This window comes from Clarias gariepinus, chromosome 18, assembly GCF_024256425.1.
Source record: "Clarias gariepinus isolate MV-2021 ecotype Netherlands chromosome 18, CGAR_prim_01v2, whole genome shotgun sequence".
Lineage (NCBI taxonomy): Eukaryota > Metazoa > Chordata > Actinopteri > Siluriformes > Clariidae > Clarias > Clarias gariepinus.
In genome coordinates this window covers 20,440,788-20,466,889 of record NC_071117.1, presented here as the reverse complement: position 1 = coordinate 20,466,889, position 26,102 = coordinate 20,440,788, and the positions used below count along the sequence as shown (strand labels likewise).

Below are 26,102 nucleotides of genomic sequence, written 5' to 3'. Positions count from 1 at the left end.
CCCAGACAGATCACACACATGTGACATGATCTTAAACCAGAAGTGGGACACCAGGACAAGTCAGAGAGGTTCAGATGACAGAGTGGTCTGGATTACTGTGTAGCTTAACAATAACAGACTCAGGAAGAAGAAAGTCATCCATTTATTATTTATCAACCAAATGAGGATGGGTTCCCTGTTGAGTCTGGTTCCTCTCAAGGTTTCTTCCTATTGCCATTTCAAGTTTTTTTTTTTCACCTGCCACCATTGACTTGACATGTTCATCAGGTACATGAGGCTCATCTGATAATTCTAATTTAGACAAATTTTCTCACACATTTCCCGAATTCCCTTTTTGGTTCTGTAAAGCTGCTTTGCTTTTTCTGTTAAAAGCGCTATACTGTATTAATAAGATTGAAGTGTGTGGTATAGCACTGACCCGTGCTAGCCACACATACATGCTATGTGTGGACATGCTAGACTACAGGAGAAGATGTTGAGGGAGAACCCAACCAGGTAAAGAAATTCAAGGCAGAGCAACAACACAAAAGGCTGTAGAGCTAAAACATAATAAGCTAGCATTGCTTGCCTCAGAGTCCACTTGGAGTAACGTTCATAACATGAATACGCTGTTAGCGAGAAGCGTCTGAACGGTGTGTGAAGAGAGATAAAGAAAGGTTAAAGATGGCTGAATGATTGTGGTATTTATCACAAATAATATGACTTCATGAATTTCGATATGCATACAGGAAGATATCCGGATGAAAACCGCTACCTCTGTGCTTAGGAGAGAGAAAACCTGGTCATTGTTTCAAATCCAGCTGTGAGGTCTTCTATAAAACAGGAGCTCTTAGTGAAAGTAATAATAAATTATATTCCCTGCTTCACTGTACATAATGTTCATTAAAAGGCAGCATCTTATTCTACACTTCTAAATCTTAGCTAGCGTCCTGACAATGACACTGTTATACCAGGACTGTTTGTGTGCCCTCTTTTCCAAGCAACTGTTAATACCCAGGTCTTTCAGCAGGCATAGGGTGGAGGCTTTTCGAAGGGCCCTAATGAGTGTGGATAGAGTGAGGGTGCGTTTGGAGTGAGCATGTAGCCTGAGGTGTCTGGACAGGTGGACTGAGATGGAACTGAAGGGTTGGTATTGCTGGGCTGACTGGGAGGCTGGTTCTCTTCAGACGGAGTCACAGGCACATCAGGGCTGGGCTGAGCAGAGTTGCCTCCTGGGAAATTGTTGAGGTGCTACGGGACAGAAGGATGTGTGTAACCAGGTGATTATTAAAATGTTTACTGATACAGGTTATGAATAAAGTCCAGGTCAAGGTAACTGGAGGTGAAGAAACACACCTGGATAAGGCAATATTACAATATATTAAGAATCACAAGACAAAAGTATCCAGTAACTGAACAACTCAGGGTTAGTCTGATCAAATATTTCAGATGACATTCTGATTGGAAAAGGCAATTGATTGAAAGACTCCTTAATTAATGAAATAATCTTTGTTATCATTTACTAAAGCCAAAATAGTGTTAACTTAGAAAGAGATGAAAGTATGTGTGTAAGAAATGGACAAGCAGATGAGAGTGTGGTGGTGAAAAAGCATGTGTGTGTGTAAGAGGTGAGTGTGTGTGAGGTGTGAGTGTGTGTGTGATTGGTGAGAGAGGTAAGTGTGTATGAGAGAGGTGTGTGAGTTTGTGTAAGAGAGGTGAGTGTGTGTGTGTGTGTGTGTGTGTGTGTGTGTGTGTGTGTGTGAGAGAGAGAGAGAGAGAGAGAGAGGAGAAAGAGGTGAGTGTGTGTGTGAGAGGTGTGAGGTGAGTGTGTGTGTGTGTAAGAGGTGTGAGTGGTGAGTGTGTGTGTGAGAGGTACGTAGGTGTGTGTGTGAGAGGTGTGTGTGAGAGGTGTGTGTGAGAGGTGCGAGTGGTGAGTGTTTGTGTAAGGGGTGTGTGTGTGTGTGAGTGGTAGGTGTGTGTGAGTGGTAGGTGTGTGTGAGAGGTAGGTGTGTGTGTGTGAGAGGTGTGTGTAAGCGGTGTGAGTGGTGAGTGTGTGTGTGAGAGGTATGTGTGTGAGAGGTGTGAGTGGTGAGTGTGTGTGAGAGAGGTAGGTGTGTGTGTATGAGAGGTGTGTGTGAGAGGTGTGTGTGAGCGGTGTGAGTGGTGAGTGTGTGTGTGAGAGGTGTGTGTGTGAGAGGTGTGAGTGGTGAGTGTGTGTGTGAGAGGTGTGTGTGTGAGAGGTGTGAGTGTGTGTGTGAATGGTAGGTGTGTGTGAGTGTGTGCGTGAGAGGTGTGTGTGAGAGGTGTGTGTGAGCAGTGTAAGTGGTGAGTGTGTGTGTGAGAGGTGTGAGTGGTGAGTGTGTGTGTGAATGGTAGGTGTGTGTGAGTGGTAGGTGTGTGTGAGAGAGGTAGGTGTGTGTGAGAGAGGTGTGAAAGTGCTATTTGAGAGAGCACTAAGTGGGCGTTACCCTCTCAGTGCGGGTGTGAATACGGCCCCCTGACTGTACACTCTATATTACCTGCATGGGCACTGGGTAGTTGGGGTAGGCAGGCAGGGCCTGTGCAGAGGGACAGAACCCGGCGTAGGTCACCACATGCTGAGTGGGATTGTAAAGGATGTGTGGGGGAGGAGCCGGCCTCGGGGACATCTGGGAGCGAACAGCTGGAACCTGCAGGATGAGACAGGAGACAGGAGGTGTGAGGCTGAGCTCAGGATTGTGTTTTAACTTTTTTTTGTTGTTTGTCTTTCAGCTGCTTTCATTAAGGTGTTGCTACAGTGGATCATCTGATCAGTTCACACAGTGGCATCCAGTGGTTTGTGGATTGATGGGAATTGAACCCTGACCTGGAGACAAGACACCAATTGAGCAATGCCCTGTATACACTAGTGTGTACTGCATCAAAACAAATAATACATAATGGTAATGGATTATTTATATATTTACTTAAATATTTATAATAATAAAAAATACAATTCACCTTCAATAAAGAATTGTTTCCTCTATTAAATATTCAAAGGAGTTATGTTTAATAATATTTTTTCAACGTCTGATTAAATACTGAAATTACTTTGCAAGTTTTTACATGTTAGTTCTAATATAAATTACAAGAATTGCTGGAGATGCAAACTGCTGTAAGAGCTGTAGGACGTGTAGTTTGCATAATTATTTATTGTATTTTATTTCCTTTGTTCAAGCACTAAGTTAAAAAAAAAAAACATATTTTGGTATTCCAGAAAATACAGCTTGTCCTTTTTCCACTTTTAGCCTGGCTGGAGATTAAACGAGCCACTTAGATGTTCCCCTATTGTGACCTCATATAAGAATATACCCATACCCTGGCTTTTTGCTCAGCTCTGCTGTTTTCTGCGAGTGTGACTGTGTTAACTAGTTTGTACTATAAAAAAAGGTAAAATATGAGATTAAAAGTTTGATCTCGCGTCTTATTTGTTGTGTCACAAACGACACAACTGAACTAGACGATTACAGTAAATTAGAGTCTGTAATGGAGAGCTCTAACCCTGACTCAGTACCCGAGGAAAAAGGATTTGTTGTCACATCAGTACGGTATTTTCCGCGCAGGTGCCCCTGACTGCAGCCTCAGTGTATTAAAATCACCATTAGGGTTTTATTGTTATTTTATTACATCAGTGGTACCGAGTGCCATTTTATAGGCAGCCAATTAATGTACTGGTTTACAGCCTTAAATGAGATGCCTGATGTAGTGATGCCACATCAAATGTGACAGGAATACTTTAACATTTTTAATAGGATCGTTTTTCATTTTTCAAATTAGCAAACTTGTTGAGGTCTTGATCGCCTGGTGGATCCTGAGACCTGTTCACACTGTAATGCTGCTGTATTTAAGATTAGATGAAATAATGTAAGAAAATTACATTTTTCAATGCGTGTCCTATAGGGTTAGGGGCTGGAGCCTATCCCTGGAGACAACCTGGACAGGGTGCCAATCCATCACAGAACACACACATTCACACACTATGGGCAAATTTGCAAACTAGCCTAATCTGCATGTGTTTGGACTGTGGGAGGAAACTGGAGAACCCAGAGGAAACCCACCAAGCACGGGGAGAACATGCAAACTCCATGCACACACACCCTGAAGAGGGGGATCGAACCCAGACCCTGGAGGTGCAAGGCAACAGTGCTAACCTGCTAAAGACTATGGCACTGTGCCGCCTTAAATTAATACTTATGCTACACATAAAAGCTGAGATGCATGAAAATGATGTCACATCCAATGATGTCATTATATCTGGTTTGTTTGTTAATGATAGCATTTACTGTGCCCTACAGTTTTGCATTGGGATGGACACAAAATCCACATTTTAATTTATTTTTTATTGTATTTTTTTTTACAGAATGCTTAAATATACAGGTCTGCAATATGTTATACACTCACTGGCCACTTTATTAGAAACATCAAATTAATAGCAGGTAGTATCCCTCAATTCTTTATAGTATGGATTCTATAAGATGCTGAAAATATTCCTCTAAGACTCTGGTACTGTACTTGATGGCATCACATAATTCATAAGAAATAATTCAGCTGCACATTCATTCTACAAATCTGATCTATCGCATTCTCAACATTAAAATGTTTTTTTTTTTTATTTTAAAATATAATCACAATTAGCTCACTCACTCAGTCATCATCTATACAATTTTATCCTGTAAGCCTATCCCAGGAGGCTTAGGGCACGAGGCGGGGTACACCCTGGACAGGATGCCAATCCATCGCAAAGGACACACACAAACACACTCACAAGCCCATTTACACACTACGGGCAATTTGGGAACACCAGTTAGCCTAACCTGCATATCCTTGAACTGTGGGAGAAAACCGGAGTAATCACAATTAGCTAGCTAGGAAATATTAAATTTGGTAAGGTGTGTTAGATTCCAAACATTTTGAATTCAGGGTAGAAAAAGATCTTACCAGGTCCTTGAAGGCTCCGAGTATGGCCGCAGTAATGATGCCCAGGAAAACTCCCAGCACATTGAGAACAACGTCAGACCAGAGCAGTCTGTGCAGGTGCACCACGTCCCAGCAACTATTCACACCCGTGAACTCGAAGTAGTGTGTGTGGTACCCTGGGCTGGAGAGACAATCCAGAAACAAAGCGTGTAAAAGCAGTGCATTTCAAGAGAGATGTGTACCGTATATTAAAAACTACAAGTCTAATGTTTTTATACAGGCAGTTCAAACCCAGCTCACCTCTCACAGTTGTATAAATCACAGCAGTAACAGGTGTTTGCCTTCACCTTCAGCTTGCAGTCTTGGTTATAGTTCTGACACACAACCTATAGGAAAGCAATAGTAAATAAGCAACAAGACATTCATCATGCATTTTTAAACCCTTTACCCTCCACAGCAGGCAGCTGTATAAAATGAAAATATGCTTCATTTAATGTCTTCTGGTGCACGGTGCTCTTTAAACATTATCATCACACATATTCAGACTTTCATTCACTATAGGATGCAATGAAGTTCAAGCTAGACTATTATAAAAACACAGGGTCTCTATGGGTTTGTGTTTTAAACATTAAAGCATTAAATAGCACTAAAAAACTTCTTCACTAATGGCAAGGTCATGGGTTCTCTACCTTGGGGTCTGCTGAGATGTGGATGGGGCTGCAAGAGATTTTCCTAAGCAAGTTTTATAAGTGTAATGCACGTAAACACATTTTGCTATAAACTTTGCAAAACATCCTGCAAAAAACTTAGGTTTGGGACCCAAAGGTCTAGTAAATCAGCAAAGCTATGATGAGCATTCAGTATTATATCAGTTGTTATAAGTATTTCAGCTGTTCCAGTCGAGGGGTCGCCATTCAATCTGCACAACAACAGGTTTTACACCAGATTGCCCTTCCTGCAACCATCCCATTTTATCCGGGCACTGCATCCAGTGGCTGGCGTTTTTGGGCATTGGCTGGGAATCAAACCCGCCTCCCATGGCAGGCGATAAACCTACATTATCACTAAGTCACCAATGCCCTTATTCAGTAGTTCATCAGTTATATCACTCATTCGCTGGACCACCTATCCTGCACAGGGTCGCAGAGTCGTCTGAAGCCTATCCCAGAGATCTCAGGGTATGAGGCAGGGTATAACCCTGGACAGGATGCCAATCCATTGCAGGGCACACTATGGGCATTTTGGAAACACCAGTTAGCCTACCTCCCTGTGAGAGGAAACTGGAGTACCTGAAGGAAACCCACCAAGCATGGGGAGAACATGCAAAGTCCATGCACACAGAGCCGAGACGGGAATCGAACCCTTGACCCTGGAGATGTGAGGCCACAGTGTCACTTAGACCTATAACTGTAATCGATTAACAGACCACCATACAATTTATACTGATTTCTTAAAAGTGCTGTCTCTCAGTAGAAAAACTAAAGTTCACAGTACACAGTTTTATCCAGAAGTTTAGGCAACCCTTGATAAATAACAGATTTTAATGATTTTTTTGCAATTGAAAAGATGTTAACGGGTCAATGACGTGACGCCCCCTTTTTCTGTCCGGGTTAATTTTATTTTGCAGAAAAAACTAAAAAATACATAAAAATTTCTCATCTACTTGTTATACCTTCTTTACCTACTAAACCACTCTAACTTCTCCAAATTTTTAAGTTTTTCATCATTTTTCTGCTATCCGAAGTGCCAAAACACCATATGGGGCGACCATCCGGCCTTGACTTTAGTTAGGAAAACTGGTTTAAAAACACTTTAAATCAACTTAAATATATCCCTTTTCCTAGTTGGCATAATTTTAAACATGTTTTACATCCATTGACAAAACTATAAAGCATTTGCTCATATATTTCTATCATGATATACAAACGAATGTTGTCCGAATTATGTTGATTCTATCCATTTTATCCGGGGCGACCATCAACAAACCACAATTTTGGGACCTTTATTTTAAAAAACATCTCAAGGATGGGATACTGCATCAGCCACACACAAGTGAAGACCCCCTGGAAACAACTGTAAGGTAAATCAGTCTCTCTCATATAGTAAGAAAAAGCTGTTTTTTAACGGCTGTGATGTCGTAGTCACTTTTGGTCATCATGTGGGGCGACCACCCCAAAACTGTGAATTATAATTTTTTTCCACAAATCTATATTTTGATGATTAATTTGATAGTGCTTTGTCACTAGAAGAAGCTAGTTTGGTTTCTGAGGCTAACTGTTAGCCTGTTATACTTGAGTAAACTTGAAAACATCATATGGGGCGACTGAGTATCATGTGGGGCGACCACTGCTAAATGTTTTAAATGATAGATATATGTCCTATATTTGTAGTTTTCATATTCTATACATCAATTATATACATAGAGTTAATTGTTTAAGTATAATTATTTGTATATTTTATCTTTTTTTTCTAAATTCAGCCATTTTTCATTCCTTTTATAGGGATAAACATTAATATTAACTGGATAATGAAGGAGACTGATATTATAGAATAAACTTGTGAAATAATGGTTCAAAATGAAAGGGCACTAAAGTTTATCTAGTTAAACTAGTTCAACTAGTCTTAATGATACATAAAAATGTGAATTCTGAGATATATATTACGGTCGCCCCAGATGACTTTTTTTAAGGCTTTTTCAAAAAAAAGTCTTATCCGTCAATGACCCTAACACAGTTTCTCTCTTGGAAAAAGAAAAAAAGCACAATATTTTCAGCAAACATTGATGCATAGTTACTTTTTATGTCATAAATTAAACAAAGATAAAAAATAAAAACATTATTGTGGCACTGTGCAAAAGTTTGGGCACCCTACAGTACATAATCAGTACTTAGTAACACATTTACATTTAGGCATTTGGCAGACACTCTTATCCAGAGCGACTCACATTTTTATCTCATTATACATCTGAGCAGTTGAGGGTTAAGGGCCTTGCTCAAGGGCCCAACAGTGGCAACTTGGTGGTTGTGGGGTTTGAACCTGGGATCTTTCGAACCGTAGTCCAATGCCTTAACCACTGAGCTACCCCTAAGTAACACCTCCTCTGGCAGATATCACAGCTTGCAAACGCTTTTTATAGCCGGCTAAAAGTCTTTCAATTCTTGTACTTGGAATTTTCTCCCATTCTTCCTTGCAAAAGGCTTCCAGTTCTGTAATATTCTTTCATCATGTTACATGCACAGCTCTTTCAAGATCTACCCACAAATTTTCAATGATGTTTAAATCACTGGACTGTTTTGGTATATTTTCCAACACCTTCAGCTTGCGTCTCTAGAGGTATTCCATAGTGATTTTTGAGGTATGTTTAGGATCATTGTCCTGTTGGAGAAGCCATCCTCTTTTCAGCTTCAGCTTTGTTACAGATGTTTGCTTCCAGAATTTGCTGGTATTTAGTGGAATTAATTTTTCCCTCCACCTATGCAATGTTTCCTGTGCCACTGGCTGCAACACAACCCCAAAGCATGATACATGAACCCCCGTGCTTAAAAGCTGACAAGGTGTTTTTTTCATAAAATGCTGATCCTTTTTTTTTTCTCCAAACATGCCTTTGCTGATTGTGGCCAAAGAGTTTATTTTAACTTCATCTGTCCACAGCATTTGTTTCCAAAACACATCAGGCTTCTGTAGATGTTCTGTTTCATACTTCTGATGTTGGATTATATAATGGGGAAGCAGGTAAGGTTTTCTTCTGCTGTGTCTTCCATAAAGGTCTTGTGGAACGGTGAACCACCACTCCTGAGTCTGATAAATCTTCCTGCAGGTTTTTTGCAGTCAAATGGGGATTTTAATTTGTCTTTCTGACCAGCAGTTCTCTCCGAGAGTTTTCTTGGTCTTCCAAATCTCATCTAGACCTCCACAGTTCCCCTGAACTGCCGTCTCTTAATTACATTTCTCACTGCGGAAACTGCAAGCTGACAACACTCTGCTATTTTCTTGTAGCCTTCTCCTGCCATCAATAACTTTCATTATGAGTCTTACACAGCTGCACATCTTTTAAATTAAAAAATCACCAAAATCTGTTATTTATTATGGGGTGCCTAACCTTAGTAGATCAAGACCAAGACTGTAGATCAGGGATAGGGAGGGCCAGTGTCTAGCATTTAACCTATTAATTATCATATTAGTTATTAGTTAGTTGGGTAGCGAAGGTAGCTCAGTGGTCAAGGCATTAAAGTACTGATCAAATTATGAGCACGGCCCTGAACCCTCAGGTGTATAATGATATAAAAATGTAAACTGCTCTGGATAAGGGTGAATTCTGCCAGTTGAAGATCTCTGCTATAGATCGTAACATGACTTACCAGAGAGACTAAGTTTGAAGGGTTCGGTGGAACATTGTGGATTTTTCTTCCAGCAGACTTTATACTCACCTCATTGTAGTAGTTTTCATACGCATAACCCGTGTTGCTGGCATAAAACTCGCACCTTCCTTCCATTAGCGGTCTCCTGTCCTGGGGTGGAAAGGTTTTATTGACTCACAAAAGAAGCTTTTTTTTAATTTCACCACAGACTTAAGGAACATAAACCAACTATGAGATTTTATTAAACCTGTCTCTGTGGCTTTATTAGCACAAGATGTTCAGTCCAGCTTTACGCTTCAGTGCTCGTGGCATCGTATTCAATCTTTCTCATCCAAAGAAACTTCAAGAATGACGGTTATTAATTTCTCTCATAATTTAACAGCAAATGGTGAGTGCAGTCATATTTAAATGGGCATAAAGGTAGGTATTAAAAACATTCTGTTTTACTATGATGATTTATTACAGCAATTGTTTGAATAGTTTAAACACTAAAAACCGTGTATCCGCTAGTGAACAGGTGGTAATGTCAAAAAATGAACAACCAAAAAAACAAACATTTCCTGTTAAACATGGTGATTTTATGGTCTTGTTGTCTGGTATGAGTCTGGGTTCTCCTAAGGTTTCTTCCTTATATCAAGGACTTTATGCTTCACAATGTTGCCTTAGACTTGCTCATTAAGGACAAAATATTTATTTATTATTATTATTTTTTTTATAACCATCATTTTTATTTCTGTGAAGCTGCTTTGTTACAACGTTCCTCTCTCTCATCATATATACCGCTTTATATTGCATAATATATAGCATCATGTCATGAAGACGTGTTGCCCTTGTTTGCACATTTTATGTTGTCTTTTTGCTGTCTTTTGTATAGGACTTTTTTGTTAATTTATGTTGTCAATTTAGGTGGTCTTAGCTAGTCAGCTAATTAGGTGTCTTAATAAGCTAGTTAGCAAGCTAGTTAGTTCTGTTCATTTGTGTTGTATGTATGTAACACCTTGGTCCTGGAGGAACGCTGTATCGTTTCACTGCGTACTAAACTGTATGTATATGGTTGAAACGACAATAAAAGCAGACTTGAATACAGGGTGACTGCAGGGCCTTGAGCCTATCCCAGGAGTATGAGGCGGGATACACGATAGAGAGGATGCCAGTCCATTGCAGGGCACTTTGGGAACGCCAACTAACCTAATCTGCATGTCTTTGTAGTCGGACTGTGAGAGAAAACTGGAGTACCTGCAGAAAACAAACCCGAGGCGGGAATCGAACCTGGAACCTGAAGGTGCAAGGAGACGTTGCTAACCACGACACCACCTTGCCACGTGACAACGTATATTAAATATAATTGAATTGATTTGTTCTTTATGGGCCATAGACAGCCTAAACCCCGTGAGATAACAGTGTGTCTGGTGCATATTTTTAGGTAGTATATTATGACACACATTCACTAAGATGTATATAAACTGAAAATGCTATTCTACAGAATCTACCAAATAAACACGGTGGTGTTACGTGACCTTTCTTTGGTTGATTTATGTGCTAATGTTGCATCAATTTAAACAAATCAATATTTTTAAATTAAGGTCAGAACCTGCCTTGTAAGGTTCAGTGACCGGACTGCAGTGAGGTAGAGCTGTGTGATGGGAGCACTGAGCCACGGTCACCCAGCCAAATGAAACAGGGCTGCTGTTTGATTATATCCGCAAACTTTTATTACCGAAGCTGACAGCCAAAACTGGAACCGTGAAAGAAATTGTATGACGAAAGATAAGGACGTGATTTATACATGTGCTGTGTATATACTGTACGTCTGCGTGTGTAGGGATGTGTGTATATGATGTCTGATGTACGAACACAAAATTCTCATGTGCTGCTTACAATATACTCGGCGGCGATGATGCCGTCCACGATGGCACAGAAGAAGCAGGAGACAACACCCAGGCTGATGAAGATGATGGCGGCCACTAACTGCAATAGAAAAGCAACACACAGACACGGCTGGATCAGATGCTGAAAGACCGAGCAAAAACAGGCTGGAGACAGTAATGTGTATTGTCCGTTAAGTAGTCTTAGCATTAAGGCACCACAAGTTTGCTAGAAACATAATATACACCAGACATTTTAGCACATTAGTTGTACTTGAAGGTGACGTTTTATGCAAATTTCACTTTATAGCCATTCATAGACATTCAGATGTGTTACCAGTGTGCGAAAAACATCATTCTCTGTTTTTTTTTTGTTCCAATTAAATGTTTTAATGTTAAAAAAAATGTAAAGTATCATGTTTTAGTCTTGTTAACAAGTCTACATGTAAATATCATAATATTAAAGTCTGATCTATAGTCTCATATTTGTCTTTACAGCTCAATCCCAAAGGTCTTTAGTGTACAAGAAAAACAATTGAATTGGCTGTTTCGGTACTTATGGATGTGACTGTTTATGCCGTAATAAAATGAGACATGTTGAAATACTTGTAATTTTAATGTAGAAACATAATAAGAATCATCTGATCATAGAAGGTCCAAGCATTCGGCGAATAAAACCTTAGATAAACAATACCATTTAAGTTTGGTGCTTTTATTTGTTCAACAAAAATGAAGAATAAAAAAAAAGTACCCCATTACTGCTTCCACAGGATCTAAAAGAGTTGCAGCCAGGTGATGCTAATCATCAACCCTTAAGAAATTGATCATTAGCAGGTGTTCAGACCTCTATTAAAGCACAAGTTTTGGCAGTTTGCTGGTCTGGAGCATTCAGGTGTGTGTAAACACAATGCCAAGAAGGAAAGACATAAGCAGTGGTCTTAAGAAAGCAAGTGTTGCTGCACATCAATTTGGAAAGTGTTATAAAACCACCTCCAAACAATTTGGAGTTCAATACTCTGACAATGATAATTCACAAATGGAGAGCATTCAAGACAGTGGCCAATCTTCCAAGGAGTGGGCGTCCCGGCCCACATCCCCAAGAGCTACTTCTCAGACTCTATAGGCCTCACTGAGCATGTTAAAAAGTCTGTGACAGCACATCTAGAAGACGACTGAACAAGTATGGTTTGCTTGGAGGGTTGCCAGAAGAAACCTCTTCTATGGAGTTGTTCAGCCGTATGATCCATGTTTGGTGAAAAACCAGACAGCATTTCAGGTGAAACACCTCATACCCAGTGTCAAGCATGGTGGTGGAGGGGTGATGATTTTGCCCTGTTTTCAGCCACATGACTTGGGCACCTTGTAGTCATTGAGTCGACCATGATCTTCTCTGTATTCTCTGTATGAGTATTCTAGAGGCAAATGTAAGACTATCTGTCCGACAGCTATTTTCTTGGCTATACAATGCCTTAAAGTTAAGCTTAGACCATAGAAGTGCCCTGTTTTCCTGTCAGGGATAACCCTTAAAGGATGCCTTGCCTCAAAGACTTTTGGTTTTAAACTTCATTTCCCAGAGTGCACCTCAGTCAGGTGATGGAACCTCTCACCTGAACCGAGGTTGCTAATTAGTTTGAATAAAAATAATCCCTTCTTGAGTTTGGTTTGGTCCTGCATCTGTTCTGTTCTGTTTAATACTGCTGTTTTCTGTCCTGTTTTGTCTCGCTGCTTTTCCATGCTTCATGTTTTGTTCTTGTTTGTTTAGTTTGGTATGGTTTAGTGTTTGTTTATTTTTATTAAAACATCAAGTCTTAACCTCTGCTACAACCCCACGTACAGTACTTGATGATACCCATAGAAGTACCCAGTACTAATATCATTATATCCTGCCTATTATAATCAGATTATAATCTTACAAATCAGATTACTGAAATTTAGTTACAATGCCAGTATTAGAAGATATTTATATCACATAGAGAAATTCATATCTCATAATTGAACTCATAATTTATATGCTGCTTTAAACATTATGTTAATGACATTACTTGTAATAAACATCTGTACGTGACACATGCAGCGTCTTAGTATGAAATACATACTTAATTTTGTACTGCATTCTTGCAATCCAGTTCACACACACAAACAAACAGTTGGTCATGGCCATGGTCATGTGTTTTGTAAATGCCCTTGTCTGTCTCTTCGCTTCTAGTTGATAACTTCAGTGTCTGTATGTGGACTGGAGTAATAAAGGAAATGTATAGCCTGTGAAACTGTCTGCCAACCTGTTCTTTATGGGTAATTTACTGACCAAAGGCAGCCTGAAGGGCAACACAATGCTCAGCAAGGGGCAATCTCATTCCCCACCCCGAGCTGAATCCCCAAACACTGCACAAACTTACCGTGAATCATGAAATCTTTTACATTCTAACATTTCTTTGCTTTTCTGAACATTCTCAGAAACCTCCAACAGCAACCCCTCAGTTCTTAAGAGATGATTTGATTTCCTGGAAACCTCACCAACCTTCCTGTCCCTGGTCTGATCATAAATTTCTCCACTCCTAAAAATTCTGTCCAACTGGGAGTTTTTTTAATCAGGGACGGTTCATATGGAGTCAAATCATTAGTGAATGATGAACTGTGGATGCAGTAAATGCCACTCTTCTGTCCAGCCAAAAAAAAAGAGGCATTAAGCACATGTGAGCTTGTGTATCGTCAGCTAAAATCACAGCTGTGGTCACTTTGGACTCCTCGTCCATCTGCTGATCAGCCATTAGGTTCCCTGAAATAGTGCTGTTCATGAAAGTGCTAAAGTACAGACCATGCAAAAAAAAAGGACATTAGCTTTAGTCCGTTGCTTGAATTATGGTCCACAATATAAGATTAGACTTGATCTAACCAGCGCAAAGGTTAAATTGCCTTTAAATCTAAATTCTTCAATGTGTCCAATTCTATGTAAATGTTAGTTAGGTTAGAAGTTTTAAATAAAAGTTAAAAACAAAAGTTTTTTTTCTTAACCTAGCAAAGTTACCATTTATCATGATTTTCTTGCTTAAAGTGCTTTTATGACTGGATTTGAATGTGGGTTTTTAAAACCAGTCATAATTAATGTGTAATTTATGAACACCTGGAATACGGACTACTAAATATAGCCAAATATCCAAGTGGTCTTATCGTCTATCATCACCAGTTGTGGAAAACCTCAGATTGCTGAGTTGGAACTAATTAGTAAAATTAGTGGAATCAAGCTCTATACAATTTCCTGCTATTCTACTGCTATATATAAAATAGAGATGTGGCAATAAGATCCAGCCGAGTTACTGTGTGGTGCAAGTGGTGTTTATAGAGAATTGTGCGTACAGTTCCACTCTCATCCAGAGCAACTTACAAGAGTGCTTAAGTAGATAGATCTTCACACTGTGTTACTAGGTCGCTAACTAAGTACAATCAGTCAAACACTGTTGGGAAGTTTTTTTTGGTGGGGGCAGGTAAGGGAGAGTATCGAAGAAACAGACATGTCATCGTTTTAAGACTGCCAAAGACTCAGCTAAACGGACGTCTAGAGGAAATTTATTCCACCATCTAGGTGCCAGAACAAAAGATAGTCTGGATGAACTTCGTCCTTAATCTCTGAGAGATGGTGGGACCAGCGAGCAGTGCTGGAGAATCGGAGGGAACGTGGTGCAGTGAAATGTGTGATTAGAGCTGAGAAGTATGTGGGTGCTGGGCTGTTTTTTAGCTTTGTAAAAGATGTATCTCCTCCACTAGCTGGTGTCAATGGCTTTGATCCTGTCAATTTTCAAGGACCATGCGTTCCACTCACTGAACGTTTTCAGGAACAAACTGCCGAGGGCTCTGAGCCATGGACATGCGGTCTTCTTTAAAACATTTGCACCAGTTAAATTTCTTACTGCAGCTTGAACTGTGCTTGCAGTCTTCTGTAAACGTCAATTGGTTTTATTGCCTTCATTTATAAGATGTTTTATCACAAGTCTTAGTTTAGCTTGAATGACCCTCATACATTTTTGGCCAGCTGCTATCACCTAAAATACCCACGCAATTGCTCCTTTCTTCTTTAATAATAACCTCAACCAAAAAACCCAGCCAATCAGAGCACTTGCACCGTCAGCAACTCAGCGGAACAACTGAGAGGAAAAAAAAGAAGCATTGGTACCCCAGCATGATCGTCTCTATCAGCTCAAGGCCAAACAGAATAGCGCGGTCAATTGATCGATGACACCGGTGGTCATGGGTTTAATAAGGACTGTAGGGTCCAGAGTTAGAATTATGACCCCTGACAGGAACGCTTCTTTAGCCACAAGGTGACCTAGAGAAGAGCAAACGCTTAAATGTTTTACAGCAGATATATTGGAGAGACATCACTTATTGTAACACTACACGTAGTATTAAAACTAAACTTTTCAGTCATTTATTAATGGTCCTGCTAAGTGTACTACTTTATTTTAACCTTTATTATGTATCTTTCACCTGGAGGAGTGGATGTAGTGTTTGTTTTTTTATTTTATTTTTTTTAAGGTACATATAATTGCACCATAATTCTGTTTTAGAGTAAAACTTTAACAGTTTTTCAATATACAGACTTCCTTAACTATAGTGACAAAGAAACGTACAGTTACATCCTCATATTCCTGAACTGTGCAATGTTTATCATGGAAACATACAGTACTGTAGAAATTCACAATTATATTTTAAAGGTAATGTCTCAAAAACTGCTGTGGAATCACGAAAGTGGCGTTGGTGAAACAAGATAAATAAAGAAATAATCATAATCTGTCGATTACCTGGTTTATTATAACCCAATTTATTATTGCATAGAGTGGGTCACCCGCTGTAAATTTCTTGGCCTGTGACAGAGGATCTAACATTGTGTAATTATATCACCTCTGCCATACGAAAGGCCCAGCAGTGCTTCTTATTTTCTAAGGAAACTTAAAAGAGACAATCTTTCTCCACAACTTTAGGTAAACTTTTTACCGTTGTGCTTTAGAGAGTGTGCTGGAATATAGACTCTTGGTGTGGTTTTCCAGCTGCAGTAAGACGGACCAACAGGCACAGTAGCAGGTGGTGAAATCATCGAGACTAGTCTCCCAGAGATTACCACACGCTGCCTTCCTTTGTCAAGCATCACCTCGGTCCATTTACTGCGCTCAGGTAGAAAGTACAGCTCCACACAAGCCAGAACAACCAGACTATCCCACAGCCTTTTTTCAACAGGGGTAGAGTAGCTACCCCACTCTCTCCCTCTGCCCCATCTATCCTTACATATCAATTCAATTACATTTTATTTGTATAGTGCTTTTAACAATTGTTATTGTCGCAAAGCAGCTTTGCACAATCAAAAGAAATCATGTGAATGTGAATTAGATTAGATGATTAGTCCTTGATGTGCAAGCCAAGTGCGACAGCGACAGTGGCAAGGAAAAAACCCCTGAGATGGCAACATGAAGAAACCTTGAGAAGAACCACACTTAACAGGGAACCCATCCTCAATTGGGTCATAACAGATAGCAGGGATTGATCTGCATCATACTGTGTGTTAGGAGGCAGCCAGCTCAGTGTAACAGTTGATGTCTTCAAGTTAATATGAAGTCCAGTTTGTTGTTGTCAAGTTACAGTATATCACACATCACTGTTACAATAACTGTGACCTGGACTTTGAATTGAGGTACCACACACAATAAACACGCTAATTTTTCAATATTTTTTTGGGTTGGTGCCCCCTCTCTCCAACTCCTTATATCCTTTTCACATAGCCATTATTGCTGCTGTCCTACTGCACTATGGTTGGGCTGCATTTTATTACATTATGGGAAAGATGATGTCCTAATGATATCTAGTTATGTATACTCTGTTATTTATAACAATGACAATAATGGTAATTGATTAATTGGCACACATGCAATTCATCCCATAACCTCATACTCCAGTACATCTATCCTGAATGGCAACTACGCTAATTCTTTCCACCTATTCTGTATTTTTCTACCCATCCCGAGGCATCTGGAGATTGTGCCAGCTTCAGTAGACAAAGACCAACCCTGCGAGGATCCAAGCCCCATCTGCCCTCTGCACCTGCTGACTCCCGTCCCTAAATCCCAGTGCTAAACTGGACCATGTTAATTTGAAGAACTTGGAAATATATTGAACTTTCAGCTGCATAACACACATGATGTTATATCATTTCTATCTGTTATCACCCAAATGAGGATGGGTTCCCTGTTGAGTCTGGTTCCTCTCAAGGTTTTTTCCTATTGCCATCTCATGGAGTTTTTCCTCGCCACTGTCGCCGTCACCCTTGGTTTGCTCATCAGGGACAATCTCAGTCTTATCTAGACACATTTTTCTCACACATACACACTTCCATATATTTTCTTTTCTAATTTTCTTTTCCTTGTTGTGAAGCTCCTTAGAGACAATGACCATTGTTAAAGCGCTATATAAATAAAATTTAATTGAATTAATTGATTGATTAATTAATACTAAATGGCGTTTGTCGAACTGTTGTATAAAAGCAATATTGCACTTGAGGTCTCGCTGTTGGTTGGATATCAGCACAGCTATGATGCATTCGTGGCAAGAAGGCGACCAGCACACACTCTTGTGTGGTGTTGCTCAAGTAGGTTTTAGTGGCTTGCAGAACATATCATATTGTTATTTAATACAAAGTTGTTGTTTTTTTGCCACCTTGCTAATTATGGACTATCTAATAATTTTGATTCGTACACATTTACATTTCATAAAATTTCCATAATTTTTTTTTATTGTGAAAAAAGCTGATTTGTGACAATGACAATTGTAAAAGAGCTACACAAATAAAATCGAATTGAATTGATTATTATTTTGATCCTTAAGGACTGTCTAAATATAGTTTTTAATATTTGCCTATTGCTTTTTTTTTTAATAATAGTTGATGTGTAAGAGTTAAATTAAAGCATCAATCCAAGTACATGCATTTTTTCCCCAATTTCCAATTACTACAGAATAGCAGACGGGCAGATGACCTCACCAACGTGCTACCTGACACTAGCGATCCGCCGGTAGTAGCTTGATACGGCTTGTTGCACATTCATGTGTAAGACTTCCTCAGTGTGTCTCGGTGAGAACTAGGAGTATTCACGGACATTACTGTATGTACAGTACAAGTGTGACTGTATAAGTCAGAGGTTACATGAGTGAGTACGTACATCATTCAATCGTATATAATAGAGTGTGTGTAAGCATCAGTGGGGTTTGGTTTCAAACTCTGGCCCTCTGTGTGTGTATCTCTGTAGCGGAGTGTGTGTGGGCGTGGCAGAAGTCCCATCATAAAAATTTTAATAGGTGTTCTGGGATCAGCACCAAGAAAGGAGGGATTTATGTCCTTAAATCATACACGGAGTTCAGGACAAACAGCCACACTTAAGTCTTAAACACTGGTCATGACGTTACAAAGCACGGATTTAAATAAGACGATTTTTAAAAACGAGGAAGCTTTGAATTATACACGAAGCGTTGAGGGTGTGTCGCTGTAAGAGTATATGTTAGGTTTTGGATACTGTATCTGTGGAACACTGTGTGCTTTCCTTCGTTCCTCAGAAATTTGTCTGAGACACTGATATACCTCGGGTTACACTAAACCTAGTCGCCATTAATTAATAAAATGTCAACTCTGTTACTGCGGGTGACTGAGGAAGAACAGTACACTTTTACAGTGTCACGTTCTACGATTATAGTAACAGTAGGTTTGTGTGTCTCATATACTGTGGAGGTTTAATAATATTGTTGGATTGTGCACGTTGGTTGTGAGAAGATCAGGAACTTTATTCGTAACACTAGCGCTATAGCAGGAAGGTGGCAATAGTACATCCCCCAAATACTGCTATTTTATTTAATGACTAGATTTAGTAGAAGGCTCTTCTCAGCCCATTCAAAACCCTACTGTATATTTAACTCGTCTGACATAAATGTTGTGGATTTGTACATTATTCCAAGATGATCCGCTCATACTGACAATCCTTTCAGCACTTACTCCTCTGTACATGTAGACTCTCATGATTTATTAATAATCTCACTATCTGGTGTCTCACAGAAGAGCAGAGAGCCTATCTAGTCTCTCACGCGTTCTTTCTCATGTTGTCTCTGGGAGGTTTTTCTTTGCCACATATTAAGTGCCACATTATTTATTGTAAAAAGCCTGCATGACTAGATCTAAATTGAATTTAAAGCTCTTGTATTTTGTAAAGCAAGCTGACAAGATAAACAGTAGAAAGAAAACTATTAGAGCGCTATCTCCAAACCTGTTTATTACATTAGCGAGATAAATTAAACCACTGTTCAATTTCACAGTCAACGCTTTAAGGAAACTTAAGTATGACGTTAGTTAAACTTGCCTCTCTAAACCAAGGAATCATGCACGTCCACTTTTAATATTGACTTATTACTGTAGGTCTGGAATGCATAAAAGAGTCTAGGACGTTACACTGATGCTTTAACCACAGTTTATTTATACAACATCAAACCTTGTTAAAATGATTCAAGATTTGAATTTAATGAGGTGACCTGGATTTACTTACAGTAAATAAAACACTGTTGTCAGAGAAAAAGGATTTATGAGTTTTCACTCATCAAAGTAGAATAAACTATTGATTATAATTAATTTCAAGAGTTACACTGTAGCCATCTATGTTGAAAAATAAGCCGTCATGAAACTTTAAAATTCAAAATTTAAATCCTTTTTTTCCTTTCTAGTTTTGTGATGTAAATTTTTTTTTTTTAATTCCATTGTCATTTAATGCTGCAAATCAAGGCATACAAAAAAACATACAAAACATTTGTATATTTTTGTATTTTACACTATTGTGTATATTCACTTAAATTTTTTGGTATATTTGTATTTAGCATATTTTTATGTTAAAATAAATGTCATCTGTGTTTTAAATACTTTTTATATATACACTTTGGGGGGGGAAATTATTAAGCTACACCCTGTAACTGGTCGAGAAATCATATAAGGTAACAACGTAAAAATGACAACAATGAAACATTTTGAAAAGTAAATAAAAGTCCTAAAAAAAGTTCTGAAATTTCTATATTTTAAATTTTCAAGTATTTCAGTGAGTGGGTAACCCAGTAAGGAATCGTCTAATGTAAAAATATACAGTATATATTAACAACACAAAGTAAACATTTATTTAAACGTACGAATGTGTAAAAATCCCCCAAAAAACCTAACCAACCTAAAGTTGACCTGATGTCCTGTACAAAATGTTGTTTCTGCTCTCGTCTGCGCGACCTTGGTTAGAGATCCAAACCATAGGGCTCTTATCATGAGTCTCCAAGGCACATCCCGTCCTGTTATCGTTTTATTCCCATAAGAGTTTCACGGAGTGAGAATGTGAACAGCTTCAGCATGGGACTAGCTGATCCTTGCTGCTGAAGCACATGGTTATAGAAAAGAACCAAGCTAACTATGACACCTTTCCCAAGGTCACGCATACAGTAGAGACAGTAGAGAGTACAGTATATAAACCTAGGGTGTCTTAGTGTTTGTTCTGAGGCAGTGACCCAAATGAATTTAAATAAAACCTATGTTAACGTATGACTGCTCTGCTTCTGAGTGAATGTTCACTTACATTTCCCAACAAAACCTAAAAATCTTCTGATAATGGTAATTAAATTGCACATATAAACAAAGTCTAAGTGTATAGTGTGTAACTGATTACACATAGGCCTAAATCTGGGAAATGCTTGCAAAAAAAGACTTTTTAAAGTCGAGAAATTCGAGCTGTGCTTTCTGGCCCTTTACCATTTCTAATGTAATTTAGTTTTATGCTCGTTTTCGAATCCATTACCCGATCACAGCGGACGTTGCTGACCGCACCTCGACTCAGACAGTTAAACAAAGCAAGGCCTATTTATTCTGTAATTGTATTTGTCGTGTACCTCCAGGTAAAATGTTTTTGTTTGCAATACGATCCCTGTGCACCTTCCTGTGTAACACAATCGCTCGGTGACAGAAATAAACAGAAGCTTCAGTATTAAATTGTGATTGATTTATTCAACATGGCTAATGACAGAAAGTCTGAAATCCAAAATAATCCTAAAGGGGAAAAACACACGCTGGAGAAATTATCTAGAATAGCAACACGAATAACTCAAATGCATTTACCTTCGATTTGTGAAAACGCATTACCGGGAGGCATTTTTTGAAATAAAAATATTTGCCCTTATTCTTGCATTTTAAAATATAAAGAAAGAGTGAGGTGTTTGTCTTATTTAGATCAGTTTCCAATAATTTCTAGCAGGAAATAATTTATTTATCAGTGAGAAACAGGTGCAGATGATGACAGATGATCAGGCTGGTGATTAGTATACTGGTGATGCTGAATACTGAGGGGTTGGAACAGATGAGAGGGGAAACATGGTCGCTGATGAGGTTGTTACATAAACAACTAATTTTTAATTTGTATCTTTAGGAACATTGCAGCCTGTCACAGTAAAACATTTGTTCCCATGACTTTCATTTAATCTCCATTATTTAATTTAATATGAGGAAACGAAAGGTAGCTCAAGACTTTTGCACAGTACATTTGAGGGAAATTTATATTTTTACATATTGTTCACCTCCTGACAAACCAAGTTATATAAAGTAAAACCAGAACCAAATTTGCAAGAAAAACAGACAAAAAAAAACGTGATGTGAATATTATTGGTTAATTCTTTTTTTCAGCCATTAGTGTATGCATGGACAACGCATACACTGTGGACAACAGTCATTACGTTTAGATAAATAATTGTGATTATGAAGTATAACAAAAGGTCAGTTTGATTTCTTTTTATGTTTGAAAGCCAAAAAAAGTTTGAACTTCTACTCACCATCGGCCTACGATTCTCCACTACATTAAGACCAACAATGCCCAAGAACGTCCCGAAGCTCAGCTAGGGGGACAAAAAAATATTAATTTAGGTTATAGACAGTCGAATTCCAGATCCATTTTCAGCTCACATCCTTTAAGCAAATGAGACTTTGGCCAAAACATGGTATTGGTGCTAAAGTGTCTTACCTAGGTGAAAATGTGAATTTTCATATAGGATCATATAACGCCATTTTTCATAATACTTCATGCTTCTTATCTTCAGGCCCATGCTTTATTAAAAAAAAAAATATATTGATACACATTCATGTTTTTATCTGGTAAAAAGAAACATTTGCTAACTACAATTTTATGACCTTTTTATTGCATGTCTGTAACTATTTAAAATTCAAATCTTTTAATGATGTTAACTGTCATTTAAAGAAAACTCGGCCAATCTAAATTTCAAATAAAAAGACATAAACCTGAAAAAGTGTAGTATTCTAAAATGCAAAAATGTTAAGATATTGCAACATAAATTTGACATGGTTACGGACACTACGGACTTTTCGGTTAAAAAGAATTATAATAATTTTGTGTGGAATGTTTTAATTTAAGTAATCCTCTGCTTCTAAAAGCTTAGCCCAATTTTAGTATCAATACTCATTAAGAAATATAAATAACAAGCCAGACAGTATAACAAATAATGAATAATATAATGAATTGAAGCCAGACAGTATAACGCTGAAAATGTTCCATTTTTGGAGTACATGTAAAATCATCTCTCCAAAACAGCTGAAGTTAGCAACTTAAAATTTTTAGGGAAGCAAGATCGGTCACTTTCCATAAACTTTATAAGTAGCTTCTTTGGCAGGCACATTTTCTGTATTATACGGCATTAAATCAGCACCAACACTGTGTTTTGGCCATATAAGAGATGACTTCTGTTCAGACGGTGTTACTCACTATGATGCCTGAGTAGTAGCCAGACACTGCTACGTTTCCAGTGCGTGTAGCAGCCATGAGGCCGATCAGCAGGATGATAACGGACAGTGCGTGTAAAGCCACGGTGCACCATATCGCAGTGCAGCGTCTCTTTGAGTACTGATCTGTGGAATGATCCAACAAAACACACAAACACATCAATACTCAATACAATAAAAAGCTTCCTTAGTCTTATTAGTTATGAGCTGTAATTTTTTACAACATTGAACTTTGAAGTAATGTATAATTCTGCAAATAACATTCAAGGGTTTTCCAAAAAGGGCTCTGTTCCACTGTAGGGTACAAAACGCTTCTTCCTTGAGGAATCTTTTCTAAAAAAAAAAAGAGATACTCTCTGGTGTAGGGTTTTAAAATATACATATTTTAAGAAGACTTAGTTAGACTTAATATTTTATGTAGACTTTTACATATATTGTCTAAAAGGTTTCCCAAAAGAAGAAAAATAAATTCTTCAACCTATATTATTTTCTATATGATTTGATTTTATATTATCATTACTCAAATCCTCCTTTATATGAAATATAGAGACATTTGTATACATTTAAGAAATCCTCCAAGATGAAATATTGAACTTTTGATCCATTGGTCACTTTAAGTGGTATCATCATTCAAACAATATGCTCTTAGTAGAATTACTGACAAATATCTGAAACTGACATTGTTTATTCATCAAGTCTTTACAGCATTCTGTGTACAAAAAAATACCTTTCTTATGTTTGTCACTGTTATTTACCATGACATTCGGGCTGTACTGCAACCACAGAATTCAAGCTAAATTTAAGGTGAAGATGTGAAGAGATGCTATGTTCCTCAAACTAATAAAAAACAGCACTAAAATAACCCTTTTAAAACCGAGATGTTGTTTTACTCCAAGGAAATAATGTGGTTAAGTCTTTACACATGCCATTCTGTGTTGTATGATATGTCAGGTAAAACTAATGCTATCATTTTATATATAGGGCTCGGGATTGTGCAGTATAGAGTGAGGTATCCTTTTTTAGCACATAATATGCAATATGATGACGGTAATTTTTATTTAATTTTAAACAACTACTCAAACATGCCCGAGCAAAAAATATATATAATAATGATTTGCATAGGCTAAGAAATAGTACAGTTACACATGAGCATGTGTTTTGCTGGTTGTTTTCGGTTGTTTTTATGACCAAAAATAATTATAATATGCTGATTTTGAGAGGTCTACATTTTTCGTGACGTCATTCCCACATTCCGGTAGTGGCAACATTTACACATTATACAAGTAATGATAACTTTTCTTCTAGCAGTAATGCTAAGTTTTGTCTGTGTAAAGACTTAACCACATTGTTCCCTAAGAGAAAAATAACTTGCTAGTTTTACAAGGATGATTTTGGTGATATTTTTTTATTACTTTGTAAAACCTAGCATCTCTTCAAAAGAAAAAACATGCCATAAATTATACAGTAGTTCTCCCTGTGCACAAGACAGATGATGTCACTAATTAGTTCCTGCCAATCTGATTGAAGAGTTGTGCTAATTAGAATCAGTTGGTATAGATAATGAATGAAACAAATATGTGGCAGGATTTTTACTAAGCCTGGGTAGTCATCTTTGCACAAAAAAAAAAAAAAAATTAAATGAATTAAACTTAAACTTCTGTACCACATGTTTTTCAATCGAGCGAGTGACAGGACTTCATACTAAATATTGATAAATATTTACCTGCATAAAAACAAATTATTCTTACCTTGATTGTCATCATTATTAATATTGTTTATTTTTTATAAAAATGTTAAGTGTTAGTACTTTTGGCCCCTACTGTGTGTAAGTGTGTGTTTCAAATTCCACAAGTCTTAAAAAATACCACACACACACACAAACCTAATGTATATTGGAAATGTTACTCATACTGTAGCCACAACACATATATCATTATATAATAACATATTCATCATTACATATATTATTATATAATAAAACGTTCCCTCTGATCCTCCAGCACTGCTCGTCCGGTCCCACCATCTCTCAGGGATCGAGAAACACATGCATCGAGACTTTTTTTCTGTTCTGGCACCTACGTGATGTAATGAACTTCCTCTAGATGTCCGTACAGTCGAGTCTTTGGCAATCTTTAAACGGCGACTCAAGACGTATCTGTTTCTTCAATGCTTGGATGTAAATTAAATGTGATAAAAATAAATAAATAAATAAATAAATAAATAGAAATCCTCCCCATCTGTGTTTAACTAATGGCACTTACAGTAGTTACGTAGTAACCTAGAAACCCAGTGTAAGTATCTATCAAGTATCTTCAAACTTCAAAGCACTTTTTTTTATTTTATATAACAAAATAGAAAATATTAATAATCATTTGTTATTTTATGCAATTAAATATTTATCATTATTTAGTATAAAGTCCTTTATTCTAAAAAACCTGCTGGATAAGAGCGTCTGCCAAATGCCTAAATGTAAATGTATTAAATAACATAATAAATATTATACAGTACTACAACTACTATTACTACTAATAATAATAATAATTATAAAAATAATAATAATAACATATGTTACACCATTGCTTATGACATATTTGAAAATAAGTTAACTTTGGCATTTAATTAAACAATTTACAAATAAGCCAAACACACAGACAGACAGACAGACAGATAGATAGATAGATAGATAGATAGATAGATAGATAGATAGATAGATAGTGCTATAAATGGTAGATCTCATAAATCCCAATAAAAAAGAAAGAAAAAAAGCATGAAATCACATTTTAACACATAATATTATTTAATATTAACATTAATATTAACACAAATTATTTCTACCTTGTGAACAGTTCAGTATTAAGAAGTGTTAATTTAACTTTAGGTTTTGAGCAATATAAAGTGTTAAACAACCAGGTTTTAACCTTAAACATATTGTACTTGTTGATAAAAATGATATAATAGTATATAACACAGCGGTGTGTGTGTGTGTGTGTGTGTTTACCTGCGGGCTCTGTGTCTGTGCTCGGTGTGACTGAAGGCTGCTGCATCTCCGTCTGACTTTAACAGCAAAAAACACACGGAATGTTCAAACTAAAGTTTTTTTTTTTTTAATATTGGTCTTCTTTCCCAGCTGAGGCT

At 37.7% G+C, this 26,102-nt stretch overlaps 1 protein-coding gene across 2 annotated transcripts; it reads right to left on the bottom strand.

The window, feature by feature from the left end:
- Positions 1-447: 447 nt before the first annotated feature.
- LOC128506415 (transmembrane protein 255B) lies at positions 448-26,102 on the bottom strand. Of its 2 annotated transcripts, none has more exons than XM_053476834.1 (9): positions 25,966-26,102; positions 22,951-23,093; positions 22,007-22,069; positions 11,151-11,240; positions 9,273-9,422; positions 5,215-5,300; positions 4,936-5,095; positions 2,499-2,648; positions 448-1,230 (listed from the first exon to the last, which is right to left on the bottom strand). In XM_053476834.1, exons 1-9 carry the CDS (start codon positions 26,009-26,011, stop codon positions 1,003-1,005), a joined length of 1,116 nt encoding a protein of 371 aa, XP_053332809.1. In that variant the 5' UTR covers positions 26,012-26,102; the 3' UTR covers positions 448-1,002. The 2 variants fall into 2 exon arrangements, with proteins under 2 accessions (XP_053332809.1, XP_053332810.1); XM_053476835.1 differs by having other exon boundaries at positions 9,342-9,422.